General features: G+C 40.0%; 1 protein-coding gene across 1 annotated transcript in view; it reads right to left on the reverse strand.

Moving 5' to 3' along the window:
- Positions 1–22,410, reverse strand: part of DIP2C (disco interacting protein 2 homolog C) — a 307,235-nt gene that overhangs the window by 130,095 nt on the left and 154,730 nt on the right. Inside the window, exons 2-4 of the mRNA XM_053949813.1 lie at positions 12,679–12,750; positions 9,953–10,120; positions 621–731 (exon numbers count right to left, since the gene is read on the reverse strand). Of these exons, the coding sequence (XP_053805788.1) occupies positions 621–731; positions 9,953–10,120; positions 12,679–12,750 (351 nt within the window). The remainder of the gene's footprint in view (positions 1–620; positions 732–9,952; positions 10,121–12,678; positions 12,751–22,410) is intronic.

The raw sequence follows: 22,410 nt of genomic DNA on the forward strand, positions 1-22,410 counted from the left end.
TCCTATTTCTTGCTGTTCCTGAAGACAGCAATGAACTTGCTTTCTCTCAGTCTGCAGAAACCTCCCCTGACTTTCTGAGGAGTTGAAAGTGGACTCCCATTGGTCAGCGATGCATCCCCATCATGTCCCACAGACTTCTACTCGTTCAGTTTGTTCAAATATTCCCTGTCCAAATTCTCCTGCACAGAGGGTAGGCTGTCATTGCTCAAGACTTTCCCACGGGTCTCAAATGCCTTGGTTTCCAAACTCAAATATCATCAGCACAGACCAAGGCAAAGGATACATTAATTATCTTGGCCTTTTCCATGCCCTTTGTCACCTGGTCTCCTGCCCCATTCAGCAGTGGGACCATGTTGTCCCTACTCTTCCCTTTTTTATTAATATGCTTGTTGAAGGCTTTTTTGCAGCCCTTCACACTCACTGCCAGATCCGGTTCCAGATGTATCTTGGCTTCATAACTCCACCCCTGCACGCTTGGACAGCGTCTCTCTATCTGTACAAGGAATGTTCCCCATGTATAGCTACACGAGTTCACAACAAACTTCTTTTTAAAAAAGTGAGAAACACAACAAGACATTCCAAATTTTCGTTCCAGTTCTGGGGTCTTCAGTCCCACTCACCCGATCTGTAGCGCTCATCCCGTGACCCTGAGGACCTGCGACGGTGATACCGAGAGGAAGAGGACGGAGTGACAGGAGTTCGACGTTCTTGTGGTAACGCCTGGTCCACCCCTGCATTAATGAAAAAAAAAACCAAACAGCTCATTCTGATTGAATTTTGGAAGATTTATAGTGAGGAGGAGTTCAGCATACACTGGCATACACTGAATGAACATTCAGTGCCTAAAGCGCATCGTGTCAATTGGTTACACACTACTTGCCTCTGGTCAGCTTTTCTGATGTGGTTATTTTCCTGGTTCTCTCTAAAAAACCTTTTTTCCAGGGTCATGGACAACATAGAAAGAGCAAACAGACAGTAAGCTTGGCATTTTTTATTTCACAAACAAATGACTTTTCATAAAGTAATATTTAGGAAATATTTTAATGAGCTAATAAAGGTAGACAGCATTGCAATAGAAAATTTCCTGCAAAATGGTTCCTATGAAAACTTAGTGTGTATCATCTAAAACCTCATCTGGTTGGATGGTGTTAGCTGGTAACAACATAATACTAACCTATGGAAACTAGGTCCTGCAGGAAGGAAAATATAGTAATAACTATAGTTATTTTTACCTACCAATGGTCAGAAAGTAAACTATAACTGCACCAAACCAGGTTGAAAACAGTGGCCTGTTCCAGCAAAACAACAAAAATAGCCTTGTAAACCTGCAGCATTTGAATATGCTGAGCCTAAACATCCAGTATTTTAAGATTCAAACCTTTTATTAATCCCTTTCCCATAGTGAATTTGCTTTTTTTTTAAATAGGATTTTCTTGAAAGCTTCTTAAACTATAGTAGTAATATAACAACAGCATGACATATCAACACTTCTAGAAACTGATGTTCTTTGACAACTTCCAGAAAAGAGTGAAGGCAATGACTTAAACAGGAAAGTTCAAACAATAGGAAAAGAAAGCAAACCTGCACCTGTAATAGTGGCATGATGTGGTTCCCTGCTCTCTTCCGAGAAGAACCTGAGCAGACAAGCCCAGCTGATGCATTCAGCTTTGAGCCAACAAAGCACAGAGCCTTGGATGTGTGATGCACAGGGGTAAAGAACAGGAGGAACCTGACAAAATTAAATTGATTTTTTCCTACAATTTTTTACCTTTAAGAAGTATTTACACACTACATGTAACTGTAAGAACACAAGAAAAAACTGGCCCCTTGCACCTAGGGCTCAAATGTAGGACTAATAACTTGAAATTGGATTCAACAAAACAATGCTTGGAAATATGTTCATATTTTTCAATTAAAACATAATGTAAAAACTCTCCACTACTATTTCCAAACAAGCTCTAATGCCAGCTTATTAGAGACGGATAAGAGTTTACATTTGTGGAAACAAGAATTTTTATGTAGACTACAGACCAACCAAAAATCCTGTGATTACTTCAATCAGTCTCAGTTGGGTTTCAATGGATTCTTTAAAAAAGCATCTTTTGAAAAAAGTTGGCATTGTATGCTTATTTCTTTGTGAAAATAAACTGCACTGGAAATCCAGCTTTTCTCTTAAATCTTTGGATTATCAGCAATGTCAAGTCTGCTTTGATTTTGTGGAGGAATGGCTGGTTGGCTAAAAAACATGCTTGGAGTAAAATCTCATAGGCGCCTACAAGACAGAATGAATCCATAAATTTTACTCTACTCAGATTGTGATTAATAATTCACTCTCTTAAATCAAAAAAAAATGTCTTCATTTAACTCCTCTGTCTCCATACTATAGTACTGCATAATTTCACTTGCTCTCATTTCCCTTAATATTCTTTCAGCCAGGTGAACCTGACTTCTAAATCACTGTAATAACCAAAAGGAGTACTTTCTACTCCCTTTTATATTCAGAACTTTTCCTTCTTTATTTGGCAAACCTGAAAATGAGCAATATACAGTTAATAATAAAACTAATTTTAACTGTAATTTTTCTAAAAATTATGTTTCAGTCTGTATGAGATGCTAAGCACCATTACTCATCTCAGTCCTTATCTACATTGTCAGGAATGAAATAATTTCTGGAAATCACATGTATTCACAAAAATCCTAGACAAACACACCCAAAAATTCTACACCTAACACTGATGCTGTATGACAGAAGTTTTGCTAAAAAAAAGTAGTGCCACATTTCCCATGGCAAGTGACTTGTGTAGGGCAATGGCATGTGGAGAAAAACAACCAAAGAAAATTGAGATGTTGCCGCTGCAGTACAACATCAAGATGATACAGGAAAAGGGGATTAACTGCATCTTCCAAACAACAAAACCACATGCAATAGGCTTTAGAAACAGCTAGGGGAAATTAAATTCTGAGGAAAAGCATCAGTTTCAGAGGTACACAACTGCTGTAGGAGGGAGACCTTCCAGGTAGACCTGAAAGCCATTGGGCAAAACACATTCAAGCCTGAGGCTTCCTTCTCCTGGATTAGTGACTGTGAGATACCTCAAGTACCTCAGTCCCTTTTCTGCAGCTGTGGGCAGTACACAAACATCTTTTTCCAGGTGCAAAATAAGCAGTGCACACAAGATAACATCAAACACTGACCCTGCCATGGCAGAAAACAGCAGGACACCCAACTGGCCAGGCAGCACTGCTGCCCACAGCACTCCCCAACACTGCCAAGGGCTCTTCCCTCCTCCAGTTCACTGTGGAGATTGTGTTTTTACTACAGATACATTAAGTAGCTAATCTAATCCTAAAACTGAGACACTTTAGCAAGTTTCATTTCCTTCTACTTTGTATACATCTATTTGTTTTAACTAAGTCAGTTCTGACCCAATGGGCAACATGAAGTTTCTTCATATAGTCAGAAAAGAGGGAGCCCCAACTCATCATCCTGCCCTAGTAGTCATTTAAGGAAATAGAAAACTAAATGAGAATATCAAAATGTCATATGAGATCTGGGGGATCATTTGATGGTTTTACTTTCTACTTATCCATATATATAAAAACAGTGAATAAATCTCTGCCCAAGAGTGGAATAGGACATGTGAACTTGGCTCACTGACAACACCAATTAAGATGAGGAAGTTAATTGTGTGCTAAAATACAAGAAGAAGCTCTGCATCCGCCAACTGTGGGGACACCTCTTTGTATTAAGTTCCTCTAGGGTGAAAAACCAGAAAGCAGTGTCCCAGTTTGGAGAGACAGCAAGGAACTGGATGACAGTTCTCTGCTGAAGGGGCTGGAGCAGGAATTAGCTGGATTGCCCGGACTCACATCTTGGCTTCCTGTGCACCCGCTGGCTCCCAAGGCACCAGCAATGGTGTGAGACAAAGGACACAATAGCAAGAACCTACACACTGCCATTCCTAAGCAATGGGTGGGAGTAAAAGCCATGCAGAATAATGAGTACCATGAAATCAGTGAAGTGTTGCCACAAATAACAAAGTGGTGTTAACAGCCAAATTGTTCACCTCCATGAAGGCTCTAGCAGTATAGTGCAGTAACAAGAATATATATTTTTTCACTTCTGCTTCTGAACATAACTAAACCCAAAGAATTAATAGCTTTCACAGCCAGCACAAAGGTCTGTGAGTTAAGTGCTAATGCTTGTTCATTGTTCATAAAGCTTTACTCAGACGTGTTTGTGAATTGGCGGCTACCCAGACGTGTTTGTGAATTGGCGGCGTAATGGCTTGAGAATCCATACTTGGATAAATTCCTAAATTTAAGGAGGTGGTAAAGCAATGAATGGCTTTCCTAAGAGAAAGGCCAGTGTCTTGACACTGCCCTGTGCACAGACACATTCACAGCCACTGTCAAAGTGGCATAATTCTAAATAACACCGTGGTCTACCCCAGTCTTGCAGCTGAAGCAGGACTTTACCAGGTAAGTGTGATTAGCACTAGCGATTGACTCTTTGCAAGTCATGAAGAATTTCAAGAAAATGTATATGCCTGGAACACAGTTATTTTATATGAGAGGCTTAGAAATCTATGCATCACAATACACACAGGCATCAGCAGGTGCATTGGAGCAAACAGACATGTTCCTAACACAAGCTAAAGCTCCTAAGATCCCTATATTTAGGTATCTTCAAGAAGGTGCTTAAGCTAAGCTCCCATTATGAAAAACAGTGACCTAGACCAGAACTCAGGACTCTAAACAAAGGTGTCAAATTTCTTTGAAGATGTTGTGGACTGTGATACCTGGCTGGGCCAGAATGGCATTGTCCCCTTGAAGTCCTGTTTTATGTGTGCTCACTCTGTGCAGATGTCTCCAGTACAGTAGGAAGTCTTGAACAGTACCAGACACCCATCTTCAGGCAACTCTGGAAGTCCAGTGAAGCCTTGAGAGCTGTGCAAGTGGTCAGTGGAGGTATCTGCTTTGGAATAAACTGAAAAGCTCTTTGGGTATCATCAACTGAATTAACTATATCTTTTCACATAAGAATAGAAGCATAAAGTTCATAGGCAGACAACTTAATGCAGATATATCAATCCACAAATCCTAATCTGTAAGCTGGATCCTGTTTTGACTGAATTTAGCTAAAAATGCAAGAGCCTCAGTAAAGCTATTTAAGCAATACCACTACAAGCTGGATAGCTTTATTTTTAAGTGCATGGAAGGTACAAAACTGTCAGCTGGAAGCAGGCTTTGCCTCTTTTTAAATTTTTTTCCCCCTTCACCTCCTTGTTCCTCCTTTCTTTATTACTTCTTTTTGTAGCTAAATTGCAACACTATGTGCTGATAACATGGCAATAGCTGCACTGCCCTCTCCAACAAAGGACAATTATCTCCCTAATGTCAGCTGACAAGCTGCTTTGATGTATCTCTTATTCCTATGTCTGTGCCAAATTATTGAATCTAAAAATATTTAAAAGCTGAAATGTCTAACTGACAAGAAATAGAAGGCACTCTTAGACAGAGGCTACATTTATTGTTCTAAAACTAACTTAAGAGTGTGTGCCCCCAGGAGAGAGAGCTGTAGGATAAACCAAACAACTCCAGGGCCAGTGGGAAGGAAGGCACACAGTACCTGCAGGCAGTTTTAAGAAACAGTATTTCCTGAGCTTCTATTCATTGGCTGATGGCTCAGCTTTAAAAGTAAACCCAGGTATGAACACACAGTATATTTTGTCAACATGCTAAATGTCACACTATCCCCATGGAACTCGTTATTAAGTGTGGCATTTCACTCTTCCCATCAAATGTACAACTAAGTAATGAATTCACTGGATCAGCCAGAGGAGACTTAAAATGCAATACTTCTAACCAAAGACATCCAAGAAAGTGGAGCCACATTCTGCTAGATAAATCTGAAAAAATGTAATTTCTAATTAGATTTGTTTTATTAAAAGTGTTCCTTCACAGGTGAGCCTACGCTTGGTCTGACTTAATGCACATACTTCAAATTTTCTTTCATTATTACAATCTCAATTTTGCCTTCCAGCATCTCCTTGAAAGGTTTAGCTTTCAATTCAAGTTTAGCATGGATATCCCAGGCTTCTTTTTTTCTCTCCTTTATCCCAGTGATGGTGGACATCACATTACAGCTCCAGAGCATATATGTTTGGTTTCCATTTTCCTTTCTACAGCTTCAATATCCCATTTAATGATTCTTTTTAGAGAATATGTAAAAGAAGACTACCTATTCATAAAGCAAACATCTTCACCAAGGGGCTGGTCAAATCACACTTCAGGCAAATTCATGCAGCATTGTGAATTTCAGCAGTTTGTCATTTTGACAGCAGCACCCAACTCTTCAAACACCTCCACAGGCTCCACCTCCTCTGCTCCAGCACTGGTTAAGCTTTAAGGCCCTCAGTGGTGTTTTTCCTTTCTACCCTCTATCATTCACCTCTGACATCTTTCCTCACCCATTTGTAAGATTTTAGACCAACACTTTCATGTTTCCTCCTATGCTCTTATGTTCTGCAGATGGCGTCCAGGAACATCAACAGATATTTCCTTGGAAATCTTCAAATTCTTTGAAAAATATACCAACTCTGATGTGTACTAAAAATATCCTCCACCCAAAAAGCATTACACCAAGTGCTGAAACCACTACCTGCATTACTAACTGATTTCATCATGTACTCATTAGTGAAAAGTGAAGGAAGGTATTTTTTGCTCTGTGTTTGAACAAGGTTTAATATTATGAGACCTTGATACAGGATAGAAAACAGAGATGCCATAAAAAACCCAAAGAATAATAAAATGGTAACTGGACTCTCAGTCATGGTGGCAAAACCAAAACAGTAACCATCATATTTAAGTGATGGCCTCAAGGGGTGCTTCTCAGAGGCTTTCAATATCTTCATTTTTATCCAAACTAAGCTCTGCGGGTATCCACCAATTCAAAACCAAACTCTTTTTTAAGCTCAAGACTTATTAGGCATTTGTCTGTGTGCTATAGTTTCTCATCTGTGAAACATCTGCTGCACTGTTTCAGGGATGTGCCCACATGTGCCCAGGGATGTGCACGTGCCTTTCAAAGAGATCCATGTTCTCAACACACATACACTCTTTGAAATGTCCCATCATGGTTATCCCTTGGTAAGATCTTTGAGAATTAGGAAGGCAGATGTGATAGGAATACTTGTTAGTATTAATAAAATGAATACATGAGAGTACTTTTTCAGAATCAAATTTTGTTTAAATATTTCCTTGCAATCTTTGCAATCCAAATAATGTTGCAATACAAACAATGTCTATGGAAGAAAAAATGAAATTGTAATCACCAAGTTTACTTGGACTACCTTAAGACTTAGCAGCAGGAATAGCTGAAAGCAAAGGCATGCACATACACACATAGAAAGTATGCAAATATATGCACAGAGAACAGATACATAATATATGTGTCATGCTAATAAGAGAGGCTATGGAAATTGGTTCCTGTAATTCTACAGAAAATTGTTTTTTTGTAAGGCAAAGGGATCTTCTGCACAAATGTATTATCTTCTCTGCCCTGCATAGCTTGAAATGTTCCCAGGCTGGTGCTGTTGGGGCTCCAGCAGCAGGAGGTGCAGGGATCTGTCTCTAGGCATGTGAAAGGAGCAGCAGGTGCCTTTTAAGCACCACATCTCACAGATTTATTAGCCATAATAAATAAAGCACTGATGACTGGTCCACATGGTTGCACTACAAATAGAGCTACACTGGTGGTACCAATGATGGGAAATTACAGAAAGCAATCTAGTGGAGACACAGCACTTGATTAAGAGAGAATGAACCACCCATGTCTGAGCTGTTAGAAGCAATGCTTAATTGATAACATTGTCTGTGAATGAATAATCAAATTTCCTGGCAAAACACTGGAAGTGAATTGGGTAAAACCACAGCTTATGGGGAATACAGGTAATTAAGTTTGCTCTTTTTTTTCTTATAGGGAGGGTTTCTCTTTGTAATGTGCATGCAGTTGTCCACATTATCTTACCCAGAACTGAATGATCAAATCAAGATAAAATTCAGAAGGTTATTCTGAAATAAATCCCTGTTTAAGTGGTTACTTCACTCTTGGCTGTCATGGCTCCTCTACAGAGGCAGTAAGAGAAAGGTCACCACACAAGAGGGACTGAGAGATATGTACAGATATAAAGGTCTGGATTCACTATTATTTTTAGACGTCTGACACAAGGGCCCACTAAGAAAAGAAAAATTGCTTTGCACACAGAACATCTCCAGCTACAAACTCACATCCTGAGAAAGCATCTTGAGAAAACAAAGCTGTACTTTTGTCTCCCTGACTTAAAGCAGGTGGGGATTTAATGGGAAAGAAAAAGGAGGCTCCCCCCATCCCTTGTCCCATTAACACTGCCAAATGCAGCATATCCGTTCCGGATTTCTGGATGTTCGACAGCCTGTCTGGAACAGTCCAAATGTCCTTTGCATATGTGCAGTCTCTGCAGCATCTGGATTTGTCAGACCTGCTATGCATGCACTGCAGAGTTAGCCTGCAGATGTGCAGTGGATCTGGTATATCCCCTGTGTGTCACTGCAGGTTTGCTGTACAGCATGTGACAATACGCTATCTGGGATTGTCCTGTGAGAAACAGGGAGCCTAAGAGCCAGCTCCTACATCACCTGGAGGACTATTAACCACATGGTTGCCTGGCTTTACCTTCCATTAATCCCACTCCTGAAAAATAACAGTTCTCCCTTTCTAAAATGACAGCATCCCAATAAGCATGACAAAAAGATGATATGTGTATGTCTGTTCATATATTCTGCAGCCTTTTTACTGGTTACATTTATCACATGTTTTAATATCACTAATACTGTTAAACCTGGAATTACAATTTACATTAAATCCTTCCCATTTTGCAAAAATCTGAGGCAGAGGAAGTTAACCATATCAGACTGAGGGAACCTGACCTAGAGCAGCCCTGTGTAAGAGAAGAAATACAAACACAGTCAGAATCCAATATAAGTCTCCTCCATAGAATTACAGCAAATTGGTTTGAAAATGAGTGGAGAAGGGTTTCTGAAATAGACAATCTTTTTACAAGTATGTTTTGTTCTGACAGAACTGTAAATCTTATCTTCCCTCTAGCCGTCTCTTACAACATGTCTGGACAGCCTGTGCGAGTGTGGACAAGCACACAGGCTAGAGTGTGATGTCCTCCATTTGCCCACATGGTTGGCAAGAGAAAATCTGGTGTCTTGAGGGGCTGTGGATCCTCTGCAGCCTTGCTACAAATGCAGGAATAAGGGAGAATGCCTACCACCAGCCATAGGTCTTGCCAGAGGGATGGGTATCTGGGAAGGCCACAGTTCTCCAGGCATGGCTGGAGTCATGCCTTGTCTTGCAGAGATGTAGACCTGAGGAATGTTCTTCCTCCAGCCTGCTCTACCAGCCTGATGCCTGTTCCTGGAAGTCAGTCTGCTTCTGAATGGCTTGGATGTGAGCAGAGCTCAGGCAGAGATCTCTACTTGAAAATAGCATAGAACTAGGGGTGCTTAGACTTTCTGCTTCCTCCAGAATCTGGTGAGCTTGGGCCTATTGAGAGCCCTGTAAAAAGGCAATGCCAGAAAGAGAATTAGAAACACATGCATTCCTGTGTTTCACCAGCTTATTGTATGCAATCTCCTCCAAAGTATCCATGGTACGGAAGCTAGAGAAGTGTTAATACGTTCAAATGTTACTAAGAAGAGCTATTCCTTCTCCCTTCCCATCACTTCACTCTTAGGCAGAGAAAGTCAGCAACGGCCTTCCAGATGTCATCCTTTGGTTGTCCTGCCTTGCAACTGGCAGCCCCATGTCCATCCTACTGATGTAGGCATCTACCAGAGGCCTCCAGATGAGGCACAGTTATATACAGATACGGACTGGAAAAGATACATTCATCGTGCTCACCAAAACGAAAATAAAAGAGAGGCCGGTTTCCTGCTGTGCTGGCTGCTCTCTCTCTAGCGGCCGCTTCCCGGATGTCACAGACACCAATGTTGGCAGTGCGGAGCATTCTTCTGGCAGCTCCTTCACTGTGTTGCAGTCTACACCGTACCGCGGCAGCTCCATTCGCTGCTGTAACAAGTTGAAAAAAACTAATTAATTCACGTTTAGTTTTTTTACATTTGTTACAGCAACGAGTGGAGCTGCTGCCCCCATGCAGTAGAGCACACACGCACACGCACGCACAGACACCACAGGACACCCACGGAGCCAACGCGGGTCGATGTTCCACTCTGCCAACATGGGCGTTAGGAGTGTTAGCAAAGGTGCAGCGGGAGGACTGGATGTCCCAGCAGAGGGGAAATGCCTTTGGATTTCCTTTAGTTTGTTGAACGCAGTCACAGAATGCATATTCCTACCCTTTCCCATCCCAGCAAAAGTGATGTCCGTTTCCATACCGGTTTAAAATATCTCCAAACCCTCTATTCCCTTATAACACCAAGATCCAAGTCCGTCACAGCTTATAAATTCTTATATTCCCCATCAAAACAGCTTACAATCTTTTTTTTTAAAAAAAAGGCTAATTGGTCATATATGTGATTGTTGAGATATTAACAGAGGCTTACAAAATGCAGCATCTGTTCTGTCATCCTAATTCTTCTTGGAAAGGATTCATCTCCCCCTTCCTAGTGAGCAGGGACTTAAAGCCATTCAGATGAATAAGGTCTTAGAAGGATTACATCAAATCAAAGCATTCCAAGTGTTGTCCAAAAGGTAACACAACAAAACAAACAAAAAGTACAAAGACAGCAAAAGACCCAAGCACAAATAGTATCCATTTATGGAGGAAAATACTTTAATACAGCAGAAGCAGTTTCTTCCACTACAATAAAATAATCCATTTAGCCATCAGCTAAATGATTGAGCTTAATATATTTGCAAGGAAACAGTGGACAATATTTCAATACTTTGTTTTTCTTGATCTTATTACCTTCACATCTATATTTCACATTCCTTGTGAGGGATTTCGCAGCAACTTGGTGAGCAGAAAATGTTCATTCCATTTTGTCCCATCCTTAAAACAGCTCTAAGTCAGCTATATTCTCAATCATGATCTCTTGAAATTATTGAATGGACCCCACGACAGGACTGGCTTACAGACATCACTCTGCTTCTCCTTAGACTGCAAAACTTCAGTATCACAGTAGAGACCTTGAAGGGTAAATCTGTGAGGGTTCTCCATGTTCTCTCTTTCATCATTACATGCATATGAATCCCCAGCAGTTTCACCCATGGATATAGTTTGACCAGAGGACTGTGAGCTTTCTGGAGAAACAGCTCTATTTGCTTGCGTGGAGAAAGGAGAGTAACAACTAAAAAAATAAACAGATTCTGGTACCAACTGTGCCGCTGAATTGAGGACTGCTGTGAGACTCTCCATAACCCAGCAAATCTAAGCAGGTCTCATGAGAACCAGCTGTGAAGACTAATGTGTGTCTGATAGTTGGGTTGGACCGATAAATACCCAGAAATTTAATATACTGCACCTCTGGTATTGTAATTCTGTTGATTTGATTTGCTTCACTCTCTAAGGCTCCCAGTGGTTCGGGAATGTCACAGACACCCTCAAACCAGGCTGTATCACTTCAGAAAACAGAGGTGTCTGTAACACTGATCTCTGTTGTGGAATTCCCACCAGTGGAGCAGACCAAGTGAAATCTAAAGGCACAAAATCAGCATTCTGCTATGGAGCCAGACAACACATATACAAACCTGATGAAGAGAGAACAAGGCACTGCCTTCACATATCAGCAGTTTAAATGAAACCCCATCAATTCCACTAAAAAGGAAGGATTTTGAAAAAGAAGGAGAAACTAGTGCTGAGGCCTGCAACTAAAACAAGGCTTAGAGAACAACCAAGCCTAAGTGGAGCCTCTATAAGGTCAGTGAGACCAGGAATGCATGAGCACACTCCTCTCAGACCAAGACAGAAGAGAGGTCTACACCAATACCTACAACTACACATTGAACTTTGTGATCCAGTGCCTCACATGAGTAAAACAACTCCGGAAAGTTCTTATACGCATATATAAAATAAATTCAATTATGCAATACATTATTAAATTTAGTTTGAAGGTACATTTACACCTTTTGGGCAAGGACATGCATCCCTTAGTACTAAAAGGTATGTGTAAAAAGTCAGCTGCCCACATGCCTTAGGACAAGCTGAACTCCAAGGATATTGATGGTCTCTCTAGTGTTTTCAAAAGTGAGATGTGGACAGGCAACCCAGAAATGGAGGAAGTTACAAAGATCCAAGGTTCTTTTCCACTCTTGCATACTTCTGTTCAGAAAACTTCACATGGCTGAGATGTTAATGAGTTAGGACATCATGTTCTCCTTTGGATTCCTGCATTCCTTCCAACAAACAATGCCTCTCTAACAAGCCTAGGCTGATTTAATTTTCCAGACATGACTGCCAAACCCACACCAACGTATGTAAAAAATGTACACACACATCAAAGCAGACATATATATAAGAATACACACAGAATGGATGGAATAAGCTTATTCTGCATAACAATAGCTTTGTTTTTGCCACATCTATTTCTTCAGAGATGCAGATTTCTACAGTGGCAACAATCAGTACACTTGACATCTTCATATATCACAAGCACAGATACACATACCAGGAGGCTGTGGCAGGTAGGCCCCAATTAATTTTGATCTCTTCTTTTCATATCCCTTCTGTGTGATGTCACCTGCCAAGAAAAGAAAAGGATAATCAATAAGATGTGGATAAAGACAGTGTCTAGCTTCTTAATGGCAGCACCATCAGCTTAGCCACTGCCCTGTTCATCTGTCCTGACAATTAGAATGAACAAATGAAAAGCACAGAATGATCATTCTACCCAGAAAAAACTCAATTTAGGCCAGAGCCATTCTGGCAAGAAAATACTCAACCTTGACTTATTTCAGCAACAAAGTCCAGCAGCATGGAGTTTTAAAATAATTTTGATATGCTGCACACAAGCTTTCAAAATCTGCAATGACCTTCATTAGGTTAATAAACAATGGATTATATAGAATGTGTGGGCTTGTAGTGGCTGGCAAAACACATCAGTGATTAGCATTTTCTGTCATTAATGGGATTTTTCTAATCGAGCATGTAAGGCACAAAAGACTTGAAACTGCTGCTATGTCATTTCTGCAATAAAAATGTTTTAGCTAATTTCTGAGCAGTACTGAAGAACAAAACAAAACCAAAACAGATCCACAACAGATCCACTAGAAAATAGTACCATAAAGACCCTATGTCTGGCTTTCCACTTAAGTATCAAAAAAAATTTGGAGGCAAATGTCTGTATTTCCTAAATTCAATTAAAGTGACACTTCACTGCGCCTCAAGCTTCCCCAGGTAAGCTATGTTTTTTTAATATAAAGATTAAAAAACATTTTTCTGTAAAAGTTTTCCAGCAAAAAATGACACATAATTAGTCATGTAGAACAAAATATATTCTTTTAGTCTTCTTACATTTTGGGAGAAATTTGGCACCAAAGCAGAGATACAATCCTGACTCTGGAGCTAAATATTGAATTTAGTACATGCATATATGCTTGTGTTCAATATAAGCTACTCCAGAAACTAAAAAGAAGGACAGCTTTTACAATTCAAAGATTTTTTAAAATAACATCATATTCCCTGCCCTATCAATAGGCCTATCTGTTATTGTGAGACTCATCACGCAGCTAAAGCTCTCTTGCAACATTAGACTTCTATATTAGTAAAGGTTGAGGGCTTAAGAGGGTGGAAACCACAAAAAAGAAGAGAAGCTTTGACTGTAGGGTTCATCTGGGCACGGCAACGTGAGCCTGTTTGTGCTGCTCCATCCCTGTGCTCAACCTTTACCTAAGGACACCGTTTGCCAAGGGAACAACACACTCATTCCTATCCCAGCTGCTCTGGCAAATGGGTGCTAAATTAGCACCAGTGTCTGCTGGTCTGAAATCAATAACTACATAAAAACATCTTCAATTGCTATGCCTTGCTGAAACACCTTTTCTTGGGAATTAGTCCAGTAAGCAAAAAGGAGGCGAAATTCTCCAAATCTCTCTGCCAGTGTCCTGAGCCAACCTCTCGCCCTTGCTTCAAAAACAATCCTTAAAATAACACCTATACACTTCACTACCATATCTCAAACTGCTCTACAAAAGAAGTCAGCTAAAATATCTGTGTTTTTAAATGAGGAGAGCGAGACTGGAGCACTTCAAATGATAATATTCCCATATTTACACAGGGAAGAAGTGGCAGACTTGGCAAGAGGTCCTAAGCCTTTAAAGTTCAAACCCACTGACTTTTCAAGCACATTTCTTCCCATTTTGAACACTTCTGGCATGTGTTCAAGCTAGTGAAACATGCTCCCTCTCCATTGTAATCACTGACTTCTCACAAACCAGACTAACAATAAATACCACTTCATTAAAATGTTTTAATGAAAAATGTGTTTGCTTTTATGTGAAAATTATAAAATATGAAGAATATTTTCTTTCAAACTGTTGCTAAACAAATTACTATTGACTTCCTGTGCTCATCAGCACCAAAGTCTCATGCATTCCAGACATAGCCTGAGTAAAAATTTTTCATTTTTATTTTACTATTGCTCTTTTAGGAGAGCAGAGGTACCCTGTGGAGAACCACAGCTCCACTGTGGTATGTGCAAGCTGGAAATGACATTTTAGATATGAAACTATTAACAACAGGTGCTTGACTATTGGTTACTCTTCCACTCACATGGTAGTACATACACATGCCAATCAATACCTCAAGCTATACATTCCAGACATGGCTCATGCAACCTGCACCCATTCCTGCCTTAAAGCTTCTTCCACTAGTTTATAAAACTATATTGTCTTAATGGAATGAAATGACAGAAACCAATCATTTGACACCAAAGTGGCAAAGATAAAAATCAAGTGTTATCTCTTGTCAGTAATAATCTTTTATTCAAATTGGTATCCAGACTCATTCTTTTTAATTTCACCATTAAAAAACTACTCTGAGCAGAAACAATAGTAACTCCTTCCCCAGACCACTGACACCACCAAAAAATCACCAATAAAACAAGGTTTTGAGACAATTTATTATGGAAATATTTCAGTTTCCAGGAGCAAACAGCAAATTAATTTGGAATTATCACTAAACTTTCTATAATCATGTCCATCATTTCCATGCAACTATAAAAACCATGCAAAAGCAAAATATAAAATCTCCCCAGTTTTCATTGTAGCATCACTTTCACCATTTTGAGGTGGAAGGAAGTCAAGTGTATCACATACTTTGGGGAAGTACTGTGCTTTATTTATCATGATTAATGCTATTCATATTCATTTGTGTTTTTTCAGGTAGACTGACTTTAGATTATAAACAATAGCTCATTAACCATTAAAATATTATGACATATGTAAATCTATTGCATTTCAAAGCAATGTTGAACTCATTGTGTAAGCTCTAAGATATACTAAGCATAGCTCACCAAAGGTTAGGTGAGCTTAAACTCTGTTCTTATCATAAATCACCATTCACTCAGTTTTCTCAACACAATACTAAGACCTTTGGACTATGTCCTTCCTTCCTTTGCAAAGGAATGTGATAATCTTACATCATCTGAGGAGCAAACCCCTTTCCAGTTAGGTCCACCTGGCTCATGTTCTTCCACTGTGCAATGCTGCATTTAGTCTTGGCTTTTTGAGACTATCAACAGGATAATAACTAGAACTATATTTTCTTGCCCTAGGAAGAAAGGATTTATGGTACCTTTCTGTTTTTAACTAACTCTTCTCTTGAAAAGCCATCAGACTCAAGGAGGGGAAAGGGTCTCACCCACAAAGTCCTTTGAGCAGCCAGAATGCGTGGGGTTTTCTACCCACTCTCCAAAGCCTCTGCAGATTTAGATCTCCTTGCACAGGGACAAGGCTGGCAATGGGTTTAAGGAACAGGCCAAGCCATGGATGAACAGATGATGACAAGACTCCAGCACTAAGGATGTGAGGGAGCAGAAGGAGCACCTGGCTGCAGGGCACTCTGAGGATAGGTGTCCCTGGGACAAGACACCATCACATAATGTCACACAGCTGAAAGGTGGCATCTCCATTTAGCATCTCCCTGCAGGCCTCTGCTCTGCCTGCCTGTCTTCTGCCCTGGCCTTGGCTCTGCTCCCAAGTGCTCTGTCCAGCTCTGCTACTTCTCAGCTTCATCCCACAGCTGGTCCCCAGCCCCTGCCCTCCTTCTCACTCCCTTCCTCCCAGGTTGCATTCACGTCACTGCACCCAAGGATTTCAGCCTCCTGTTTGCATCAGCACTCTCCAGGTTTTTTTCCCCTGGACCTGTTGCTCTCTTCTTCCGCACCTCCACTGGTGATCTGACAGGTTTCCACCATGGGAGGCCACAGGTGTATTCCCTGGGGGGGTCCTGTGCCCAAGGGCCAGCAGGGGAGAGCAAAGCACAGGCCTGAGAGACCCGAATGCACCAACAGTGACCAAATATACCCTGCTTTTTTCTGTGTTTAAAACTGGTTGTCCAAGGCCTGCTGAACAACAGGCATGCAGTACACTGACCCTCTTTCACCAAAACAAGTTCATTTCTATTGAAATAAGTCTTAGAGAGTCTCTCCAGGCACAAGAGGGAAAATGCCACTTTTACAGTGAAAAGGACAGCACAAACAAAAGACCATCCACCCCTCCAAGGAGCAAGGTTGCCCAGTTGAGCCGAATATAGGACCAGGGCTCTGGCAGTCTGTAATCCCACTGCCATCTCTTTTATTTGTGATTTGTGCCCCTGTTTCTGCTGCTTCCCCAGCTGCAGATGGCAATGCTCTCCGACACCAGCGCCCGCAGACAACAAGTCTTCTGTAGCTATATTTAGCAAAGCCACGCCAGAGTGTAAGTTCATTCGACTGTGCTCATTCCAACTGTTACTGTTTGCATTAGACCCTGTGTTTCCTATGAAAATTTACTGGGTTTTCCTCTTTCCTTCCAAAGTGCTGGATTTCTGCCCCATTACAGAGACAAAGGTGTAAAGCTGGGACAGGGAGGTCAGAGCAATTTAACTACAGCACAAACCCATCACGAGCGAGAAAGGAGCACCAGGTAATAAAGAGCCCCTGGGGATACTCCACATTGGGCAAGACACTTTGAGGAGCAAGAAATGCCTGTAAATGTTGAAGTGATTCCCATTATCCTATCCCCTTTCTGGGCCTCTCCATGAGTCAACTCCATCCATTTGTATGTCATGTCCTACACTGAATCACAACTTAAACCAAAAATGAAAAGGCACATTTTGTAATCAGCAAATTATTGACTTCTTAGTGTTTTGTTGAAGGGAAGGTTATTAAATGTGAAAATATGAAGGTTATTAAACATGAAAATATCTGTGCATTTCCACCCTTCTTTAAAGCATTTGCACTTTCAAAGCTGAGAATGGTTAGAAACAGCAGTACCACAGAAAAATAAGATGCTGTACTGCTTTCACGAAAGTAAAATTCATAGAGTTGATATAGTACAAAAGTTTCATTTTCAACTGAAATACCTATTAGCTGATCTATTATCACTTCTGAAAACAAACACTTGCAGTTCTGAAGAACTGCTGCCATGATATATAAAGTAAATTTATTCAAAATTATTGCATTATACAGGAGAGGAAAAAGAAATTACAAAACCCAATACAAGCTAAATTTCACATCTTTTTTTCCTGAAGATGCCAAGAATTTTTACTGATCTCAGCCTTTCATGACATAGCATAGGTAAAAAGCTCATGACAAAAGCAGGGACCAAAATCACCTAATTTAGTGCAGTGAAAACTCAATTTTATACTCCATGATCTTGAAGCCTGACTGATGCTGCTACACATACATGTTTTTGAAATGAAATTTCAGGCTGGGACTTTGAATTAGTTTAAGGCACTCATGGAAAAATCCACCACGAGAAATAATGCAATCAATAACTCCTCTCAAGCACACACTAACACAGAGCTCAGTGGTGAGTGTCTTTCCTTTGCCCATGATTTTCTGCCCTCTAAAGATTCAATTTTCTGTATGACTTGTTTATTGCTGATGACTCAAATTCAGTGTCAGCATCTTGGCAAGAGGGATTTGAATGAAACAAAGCTCCTCATAAAGAGAACTGTGAGTCATTTACTTCTCCCACTCATGATGCAGACAGTCTCCCTGTCTGGTCTCCCAAAAATATGCTGAGAGACAAAAGATTTCATTTTGGAGGGTGCAAGTACAGAGATACCAGAGCTCCACAAATATATCACGTAACACATAGAAGAACACAAAAATATATATCAGGAGAAATTTTCTTTTCCAATGTCTTTTAAAAATGATCTTCAACTAAAGTTCTTAGAAAACTGCTCAGAACTAGGATGAAGAAACAAATGGCAAACTATAGCAGTGGGCAGAAAAATTAATGGGATCCCACACTCTCACTGCAACCAGTGTCATAAATTACAGAACTGCTCAAGTGCCTTTAAGGAGATTATGCTGTAGCTTAAAGCTTTCCTTTTTTTTTTTTTTTAAAGGTGACAATTTTACCCACCTATATCTGAATTCCCTTTTCCCCCCAAGGGTACATTTTATTCCTGTTTGTTGCAAGCAAAGCAGAAAATGGCTGAATTTCAGTGAAAGATAAGGAAGAGTGTTCCATGTGTACTTACAGTGTGAAGCTTATAATGTTTCCTAAAGAAGATTCTAATTCAGGAGAAAATATTTGAACAGATTATGCTATTAACAGAGAAGGTAAACTATTTTAACAGGGTTTAAGAGATTCGAGGTCTTTTGAATTTGGAAAGTATTCCTATTCAAAATAAATACTTTCTTCCTATTTTTTTTTTTTTTTTGATAGAGAAATTAAGTATCTGCTGCATAACCTGCCAAGTGCTTAGTTTTAATTCCAATTCTACTGTTTTAAAGTAGTATGTGAGCAGTAAATAAATTTGTATGGAAGCCAATTTTTAGTATCTCCACCTTGAACCCCAGAAGACCCTTAATGAGTTTCCCCACTTACTTTCTGGTACCAAAGTCTTCAGCACATTTTTCCAATACCCAAAATACTCCTGGGCTTCAAAAGAAAGGAAGAAAAAAAAAACCAAAAACTGGAGGTGAGGGGGAAGTCCCCCAAAAGGAACCCCGAAACACCTAATTTAAGCCAATTAAAACAATCCCAGGGATTTTGTGACTCAGACTTTCTCTGGGCTGGCTGGGCTGGGGTGCAGCAGTGTCTGCCAGCAGGGTGGCACAGGGCCAGGAGCCAGGTAAGCTGCTGAGACCCCTTGGAAGCCGGGGAGCTGTGTGGTCCTCGGGCATCCCGGAGCTCCCCTGGAACGGGGAATTTGCGCGGCACTACTTTTATGGCCTGGATTATTGTAAAGTAAACAGAGGCTGGTGGAACAGTGAAGGTTTCCATTCTCAGTGTCAAGGGTTTATTTCATTATTTAAAGCTTTAACGAACACTTTATATAATGAAAGCAACCCTTGCCATTTTTGGAATTTTATGACTGTTAGGACCCTTCATAATGTTGTTTTCCTTCCTTTATTGCTTTATAAGGCTTATAGGGCACCCTTGAAGTGTATATCCTTTCTGCAGCTGCTGGAAGCTCATCTTTCATCTCTCCACTGGCTTTCCTGTTGCCTATGAGGCATTTGCCTCTTCTAGTTATTCTCCCTGTCTCTAACAAACGGTGCAGAGTCAGATCTTGCTCAAGATAAAAATAAAATACAATTCTGAAATCTATGCCTAAGGAAACATTCCTGATAAATGTTATTTAATAGGCAGGCTTTATATTTCAAGTTAGAAATGTTCCCTACAGAAAGATAATTACAGCAGTAATTCCACTTATCATTATTTAGAATTTACAGTTCACAGCAAATCAGACATTTCCATAAATGCCGCGCTGCGTACTGCAAATTTGTGTCCCGATTTTTTCCAGCCCTGAAAATGCCTTGGAAAAAAAAATACAGCAGAAGAAGGAGGAGGAGGAATCCTAAAGGAGGAACATATAATAGATATATGAAACCAAATTGAGAATACATATCCAAACAAGTCTGTGTGCATATTTGCTCCTCTGGGTAGAAAAATATGTCAAGGCTTTTCACAAGGAAACCCCTGCAATATCAAAGTAGAATGGTAAAATTTGTTAAGAGTGAAATTTCTTATTTTTGTCACTTCTCCAGGAAGTAAGCCTATGAAAATAATTCTCCTGCTTGCAACCTTGTGCTTTTAAGCCATCTTTTCACTACTTTTGACATTACTAAGTGAACCACAAAAGTGCAAATGGGTTAATCTTCTTGGAAGAAAACATAAATCTTTCAAAAAACAACAGACTTCTAAATCCTTCATCCATAACTTTGCTCCCAGTATATTGATGCATCACAGTATAATTTGAAATCTCATCCCAAATTTCAGTTTAGAACAGAAATCTTGAACTCCTGTTTTCTTTCATATGCTAGAAAAAAAAAAATAAAATAACTGCTTTTACCTGATGTATTGCCACATTCTCCCTATTGACTTGAGATTACCATAAAGCTTTTGTATTTGGTATTAGTTATGCTAGTCAATAATAGAACTGATTCTATCTACAAAATCTAAAATAATATTATTTTACTCTAATGTGGGTGAAAGACATTATGTTGATTTTAAAAATAGGTATTTAGAGCAGTTGTACTGTAGTATTAGAATGCCAAAATGTCCAAATCTCTTCCCACAGTTTTTGTAAAAATAGAACCTCTTCTAGGGGAAAAAAACCAAAAAACCTCTTCATGCAAATGCAAATTTCCACATACTTTGACAGCTGGATGCAAAGAGAGAAAAGCACAGATATCTTAACTACCATGGGAAAGCTGAAGCAGGAATATTCCCTTTTTAAACAATTTGAAGACCATGAATGGTTGTGGAAGAGTACTGAGGAGTTTTAAGTAGTTGTCAACAGGGACTGGAATTACCATGACAACTATGCTGAGTGACCATAAAGTTTTTAAAAATATATCACTTGGGAGATCACTGAGCTCAAAAACCTGGTCTACAATTTTAGTGCACCATGTTTCGCTACATGACACACACGACTTTGAAGAATTAAAAAAAAAATTATGAAGAAAACATAAACGTCTTCCATGGCAATATTCACATTCCTATTCCTGATAGTGGTGTTTAGTTTTTTCCCTAATGATGGTGTTTAGTTTACTAAATTGAGTAAATAAGTTATTTCCTGTATGATCACAAACTTTGTTTCAAGCAGTCAAGGATCATAAATGCCTGTTCACAAGAGCCTGATACATCCATCATCTGCTTTTCCACTACCAACAGCTGAGAACCAACGCTCTCCTAAGCTCAAAGTGCTCAAGGGTAATTAATGTGAACAATGCAATGCTCAAGGAAGCCTCCAAACATCTCCAAACCCTCAGAAGCAATTCCTTCCTTCATCGTAGTCCCCAGTAACTCCAGTTCTTTTTTCAAGCTTTCCAACAAGAGTAAAATAACTTGTTTCCTTCCAAAAAAGCCTCCAAAAGTATAGAAACACATTCATTTCAGAAACATCCAAAAGGAACAACCTCCTCAATTGCATAGTCCAACATCCTGCTAGGCAAGAACAGCAGAGCAGAGTGAACACCCTTGCTCTGAGTGATGGGAATTCTAGCAACAACATTGAATAATTCCTCACATCCTCTCTGTCTCGGCAGATTTTTAGCTATTCTGTGCAAAATAAAACAACCTCATTTAGAGTTCCCTTCTTAGAACTGAAAGATGGCCATTGATGGATTCACCTAAGAGGCAAGATGTCGCTTCAAATCTGGAGGAGAAAGGAAGTTTAGTTTTATGTGCTTTTACATGTACCCTTATACATGAAGGCATCTTCTCCAGTTTTATTTTTGTGAGACAGGCTGGATATGGTCCAAAGCACAGAGTAAGTCACATAAATTTAGAAAAGCCCACACCTCTTTCTACTGTATTTCCTCTTGATGTTCCATTAGGTTCTTGCTATGCTGGCTGCAATGGACCCTTGTGTTATTTCACCCGGGAACACGGTTTCACTAAGCAGAAGAGCACTTACAACCCAGACACAGCAGGAGGGTGCATTCAGGTACATTTTATGAATCCTCTGATGCACATTCCACAGTCCAAATAATCCTAAGCAGGTGCAAAATTGTGTTACTCTTGTTCTACTTCTCACACAGTTGAAAAATAACTCTGATATTACTGCTAGACACAGAGGACACCACACCCAGGAATTTCTGAACTGTAATACCATAGTTCATAAATACTGGCGCCGTCTTTCCAAGGAAATTTGTTCATAATTTTGTGTCTCAGTACTTCACACCAGCCCCAAAGCAGACCATCTGCATTTCAGTTCTGTCCCACTGAAGGCCAGT

Source organism: Vidua chalybeata, chromosome 1, assembly GCF_026979565.1.
Source record: "Vidua chalybeata isolate OUT-0048 chromosome 1, bVidCha1 merged haplotype, whole genome shotgun sequence".
NCBI lineage: Eukaryota > Metazoa > Chordata > Aves > Passeriformes > Viduidae > Vidua > Vidua chalybeata.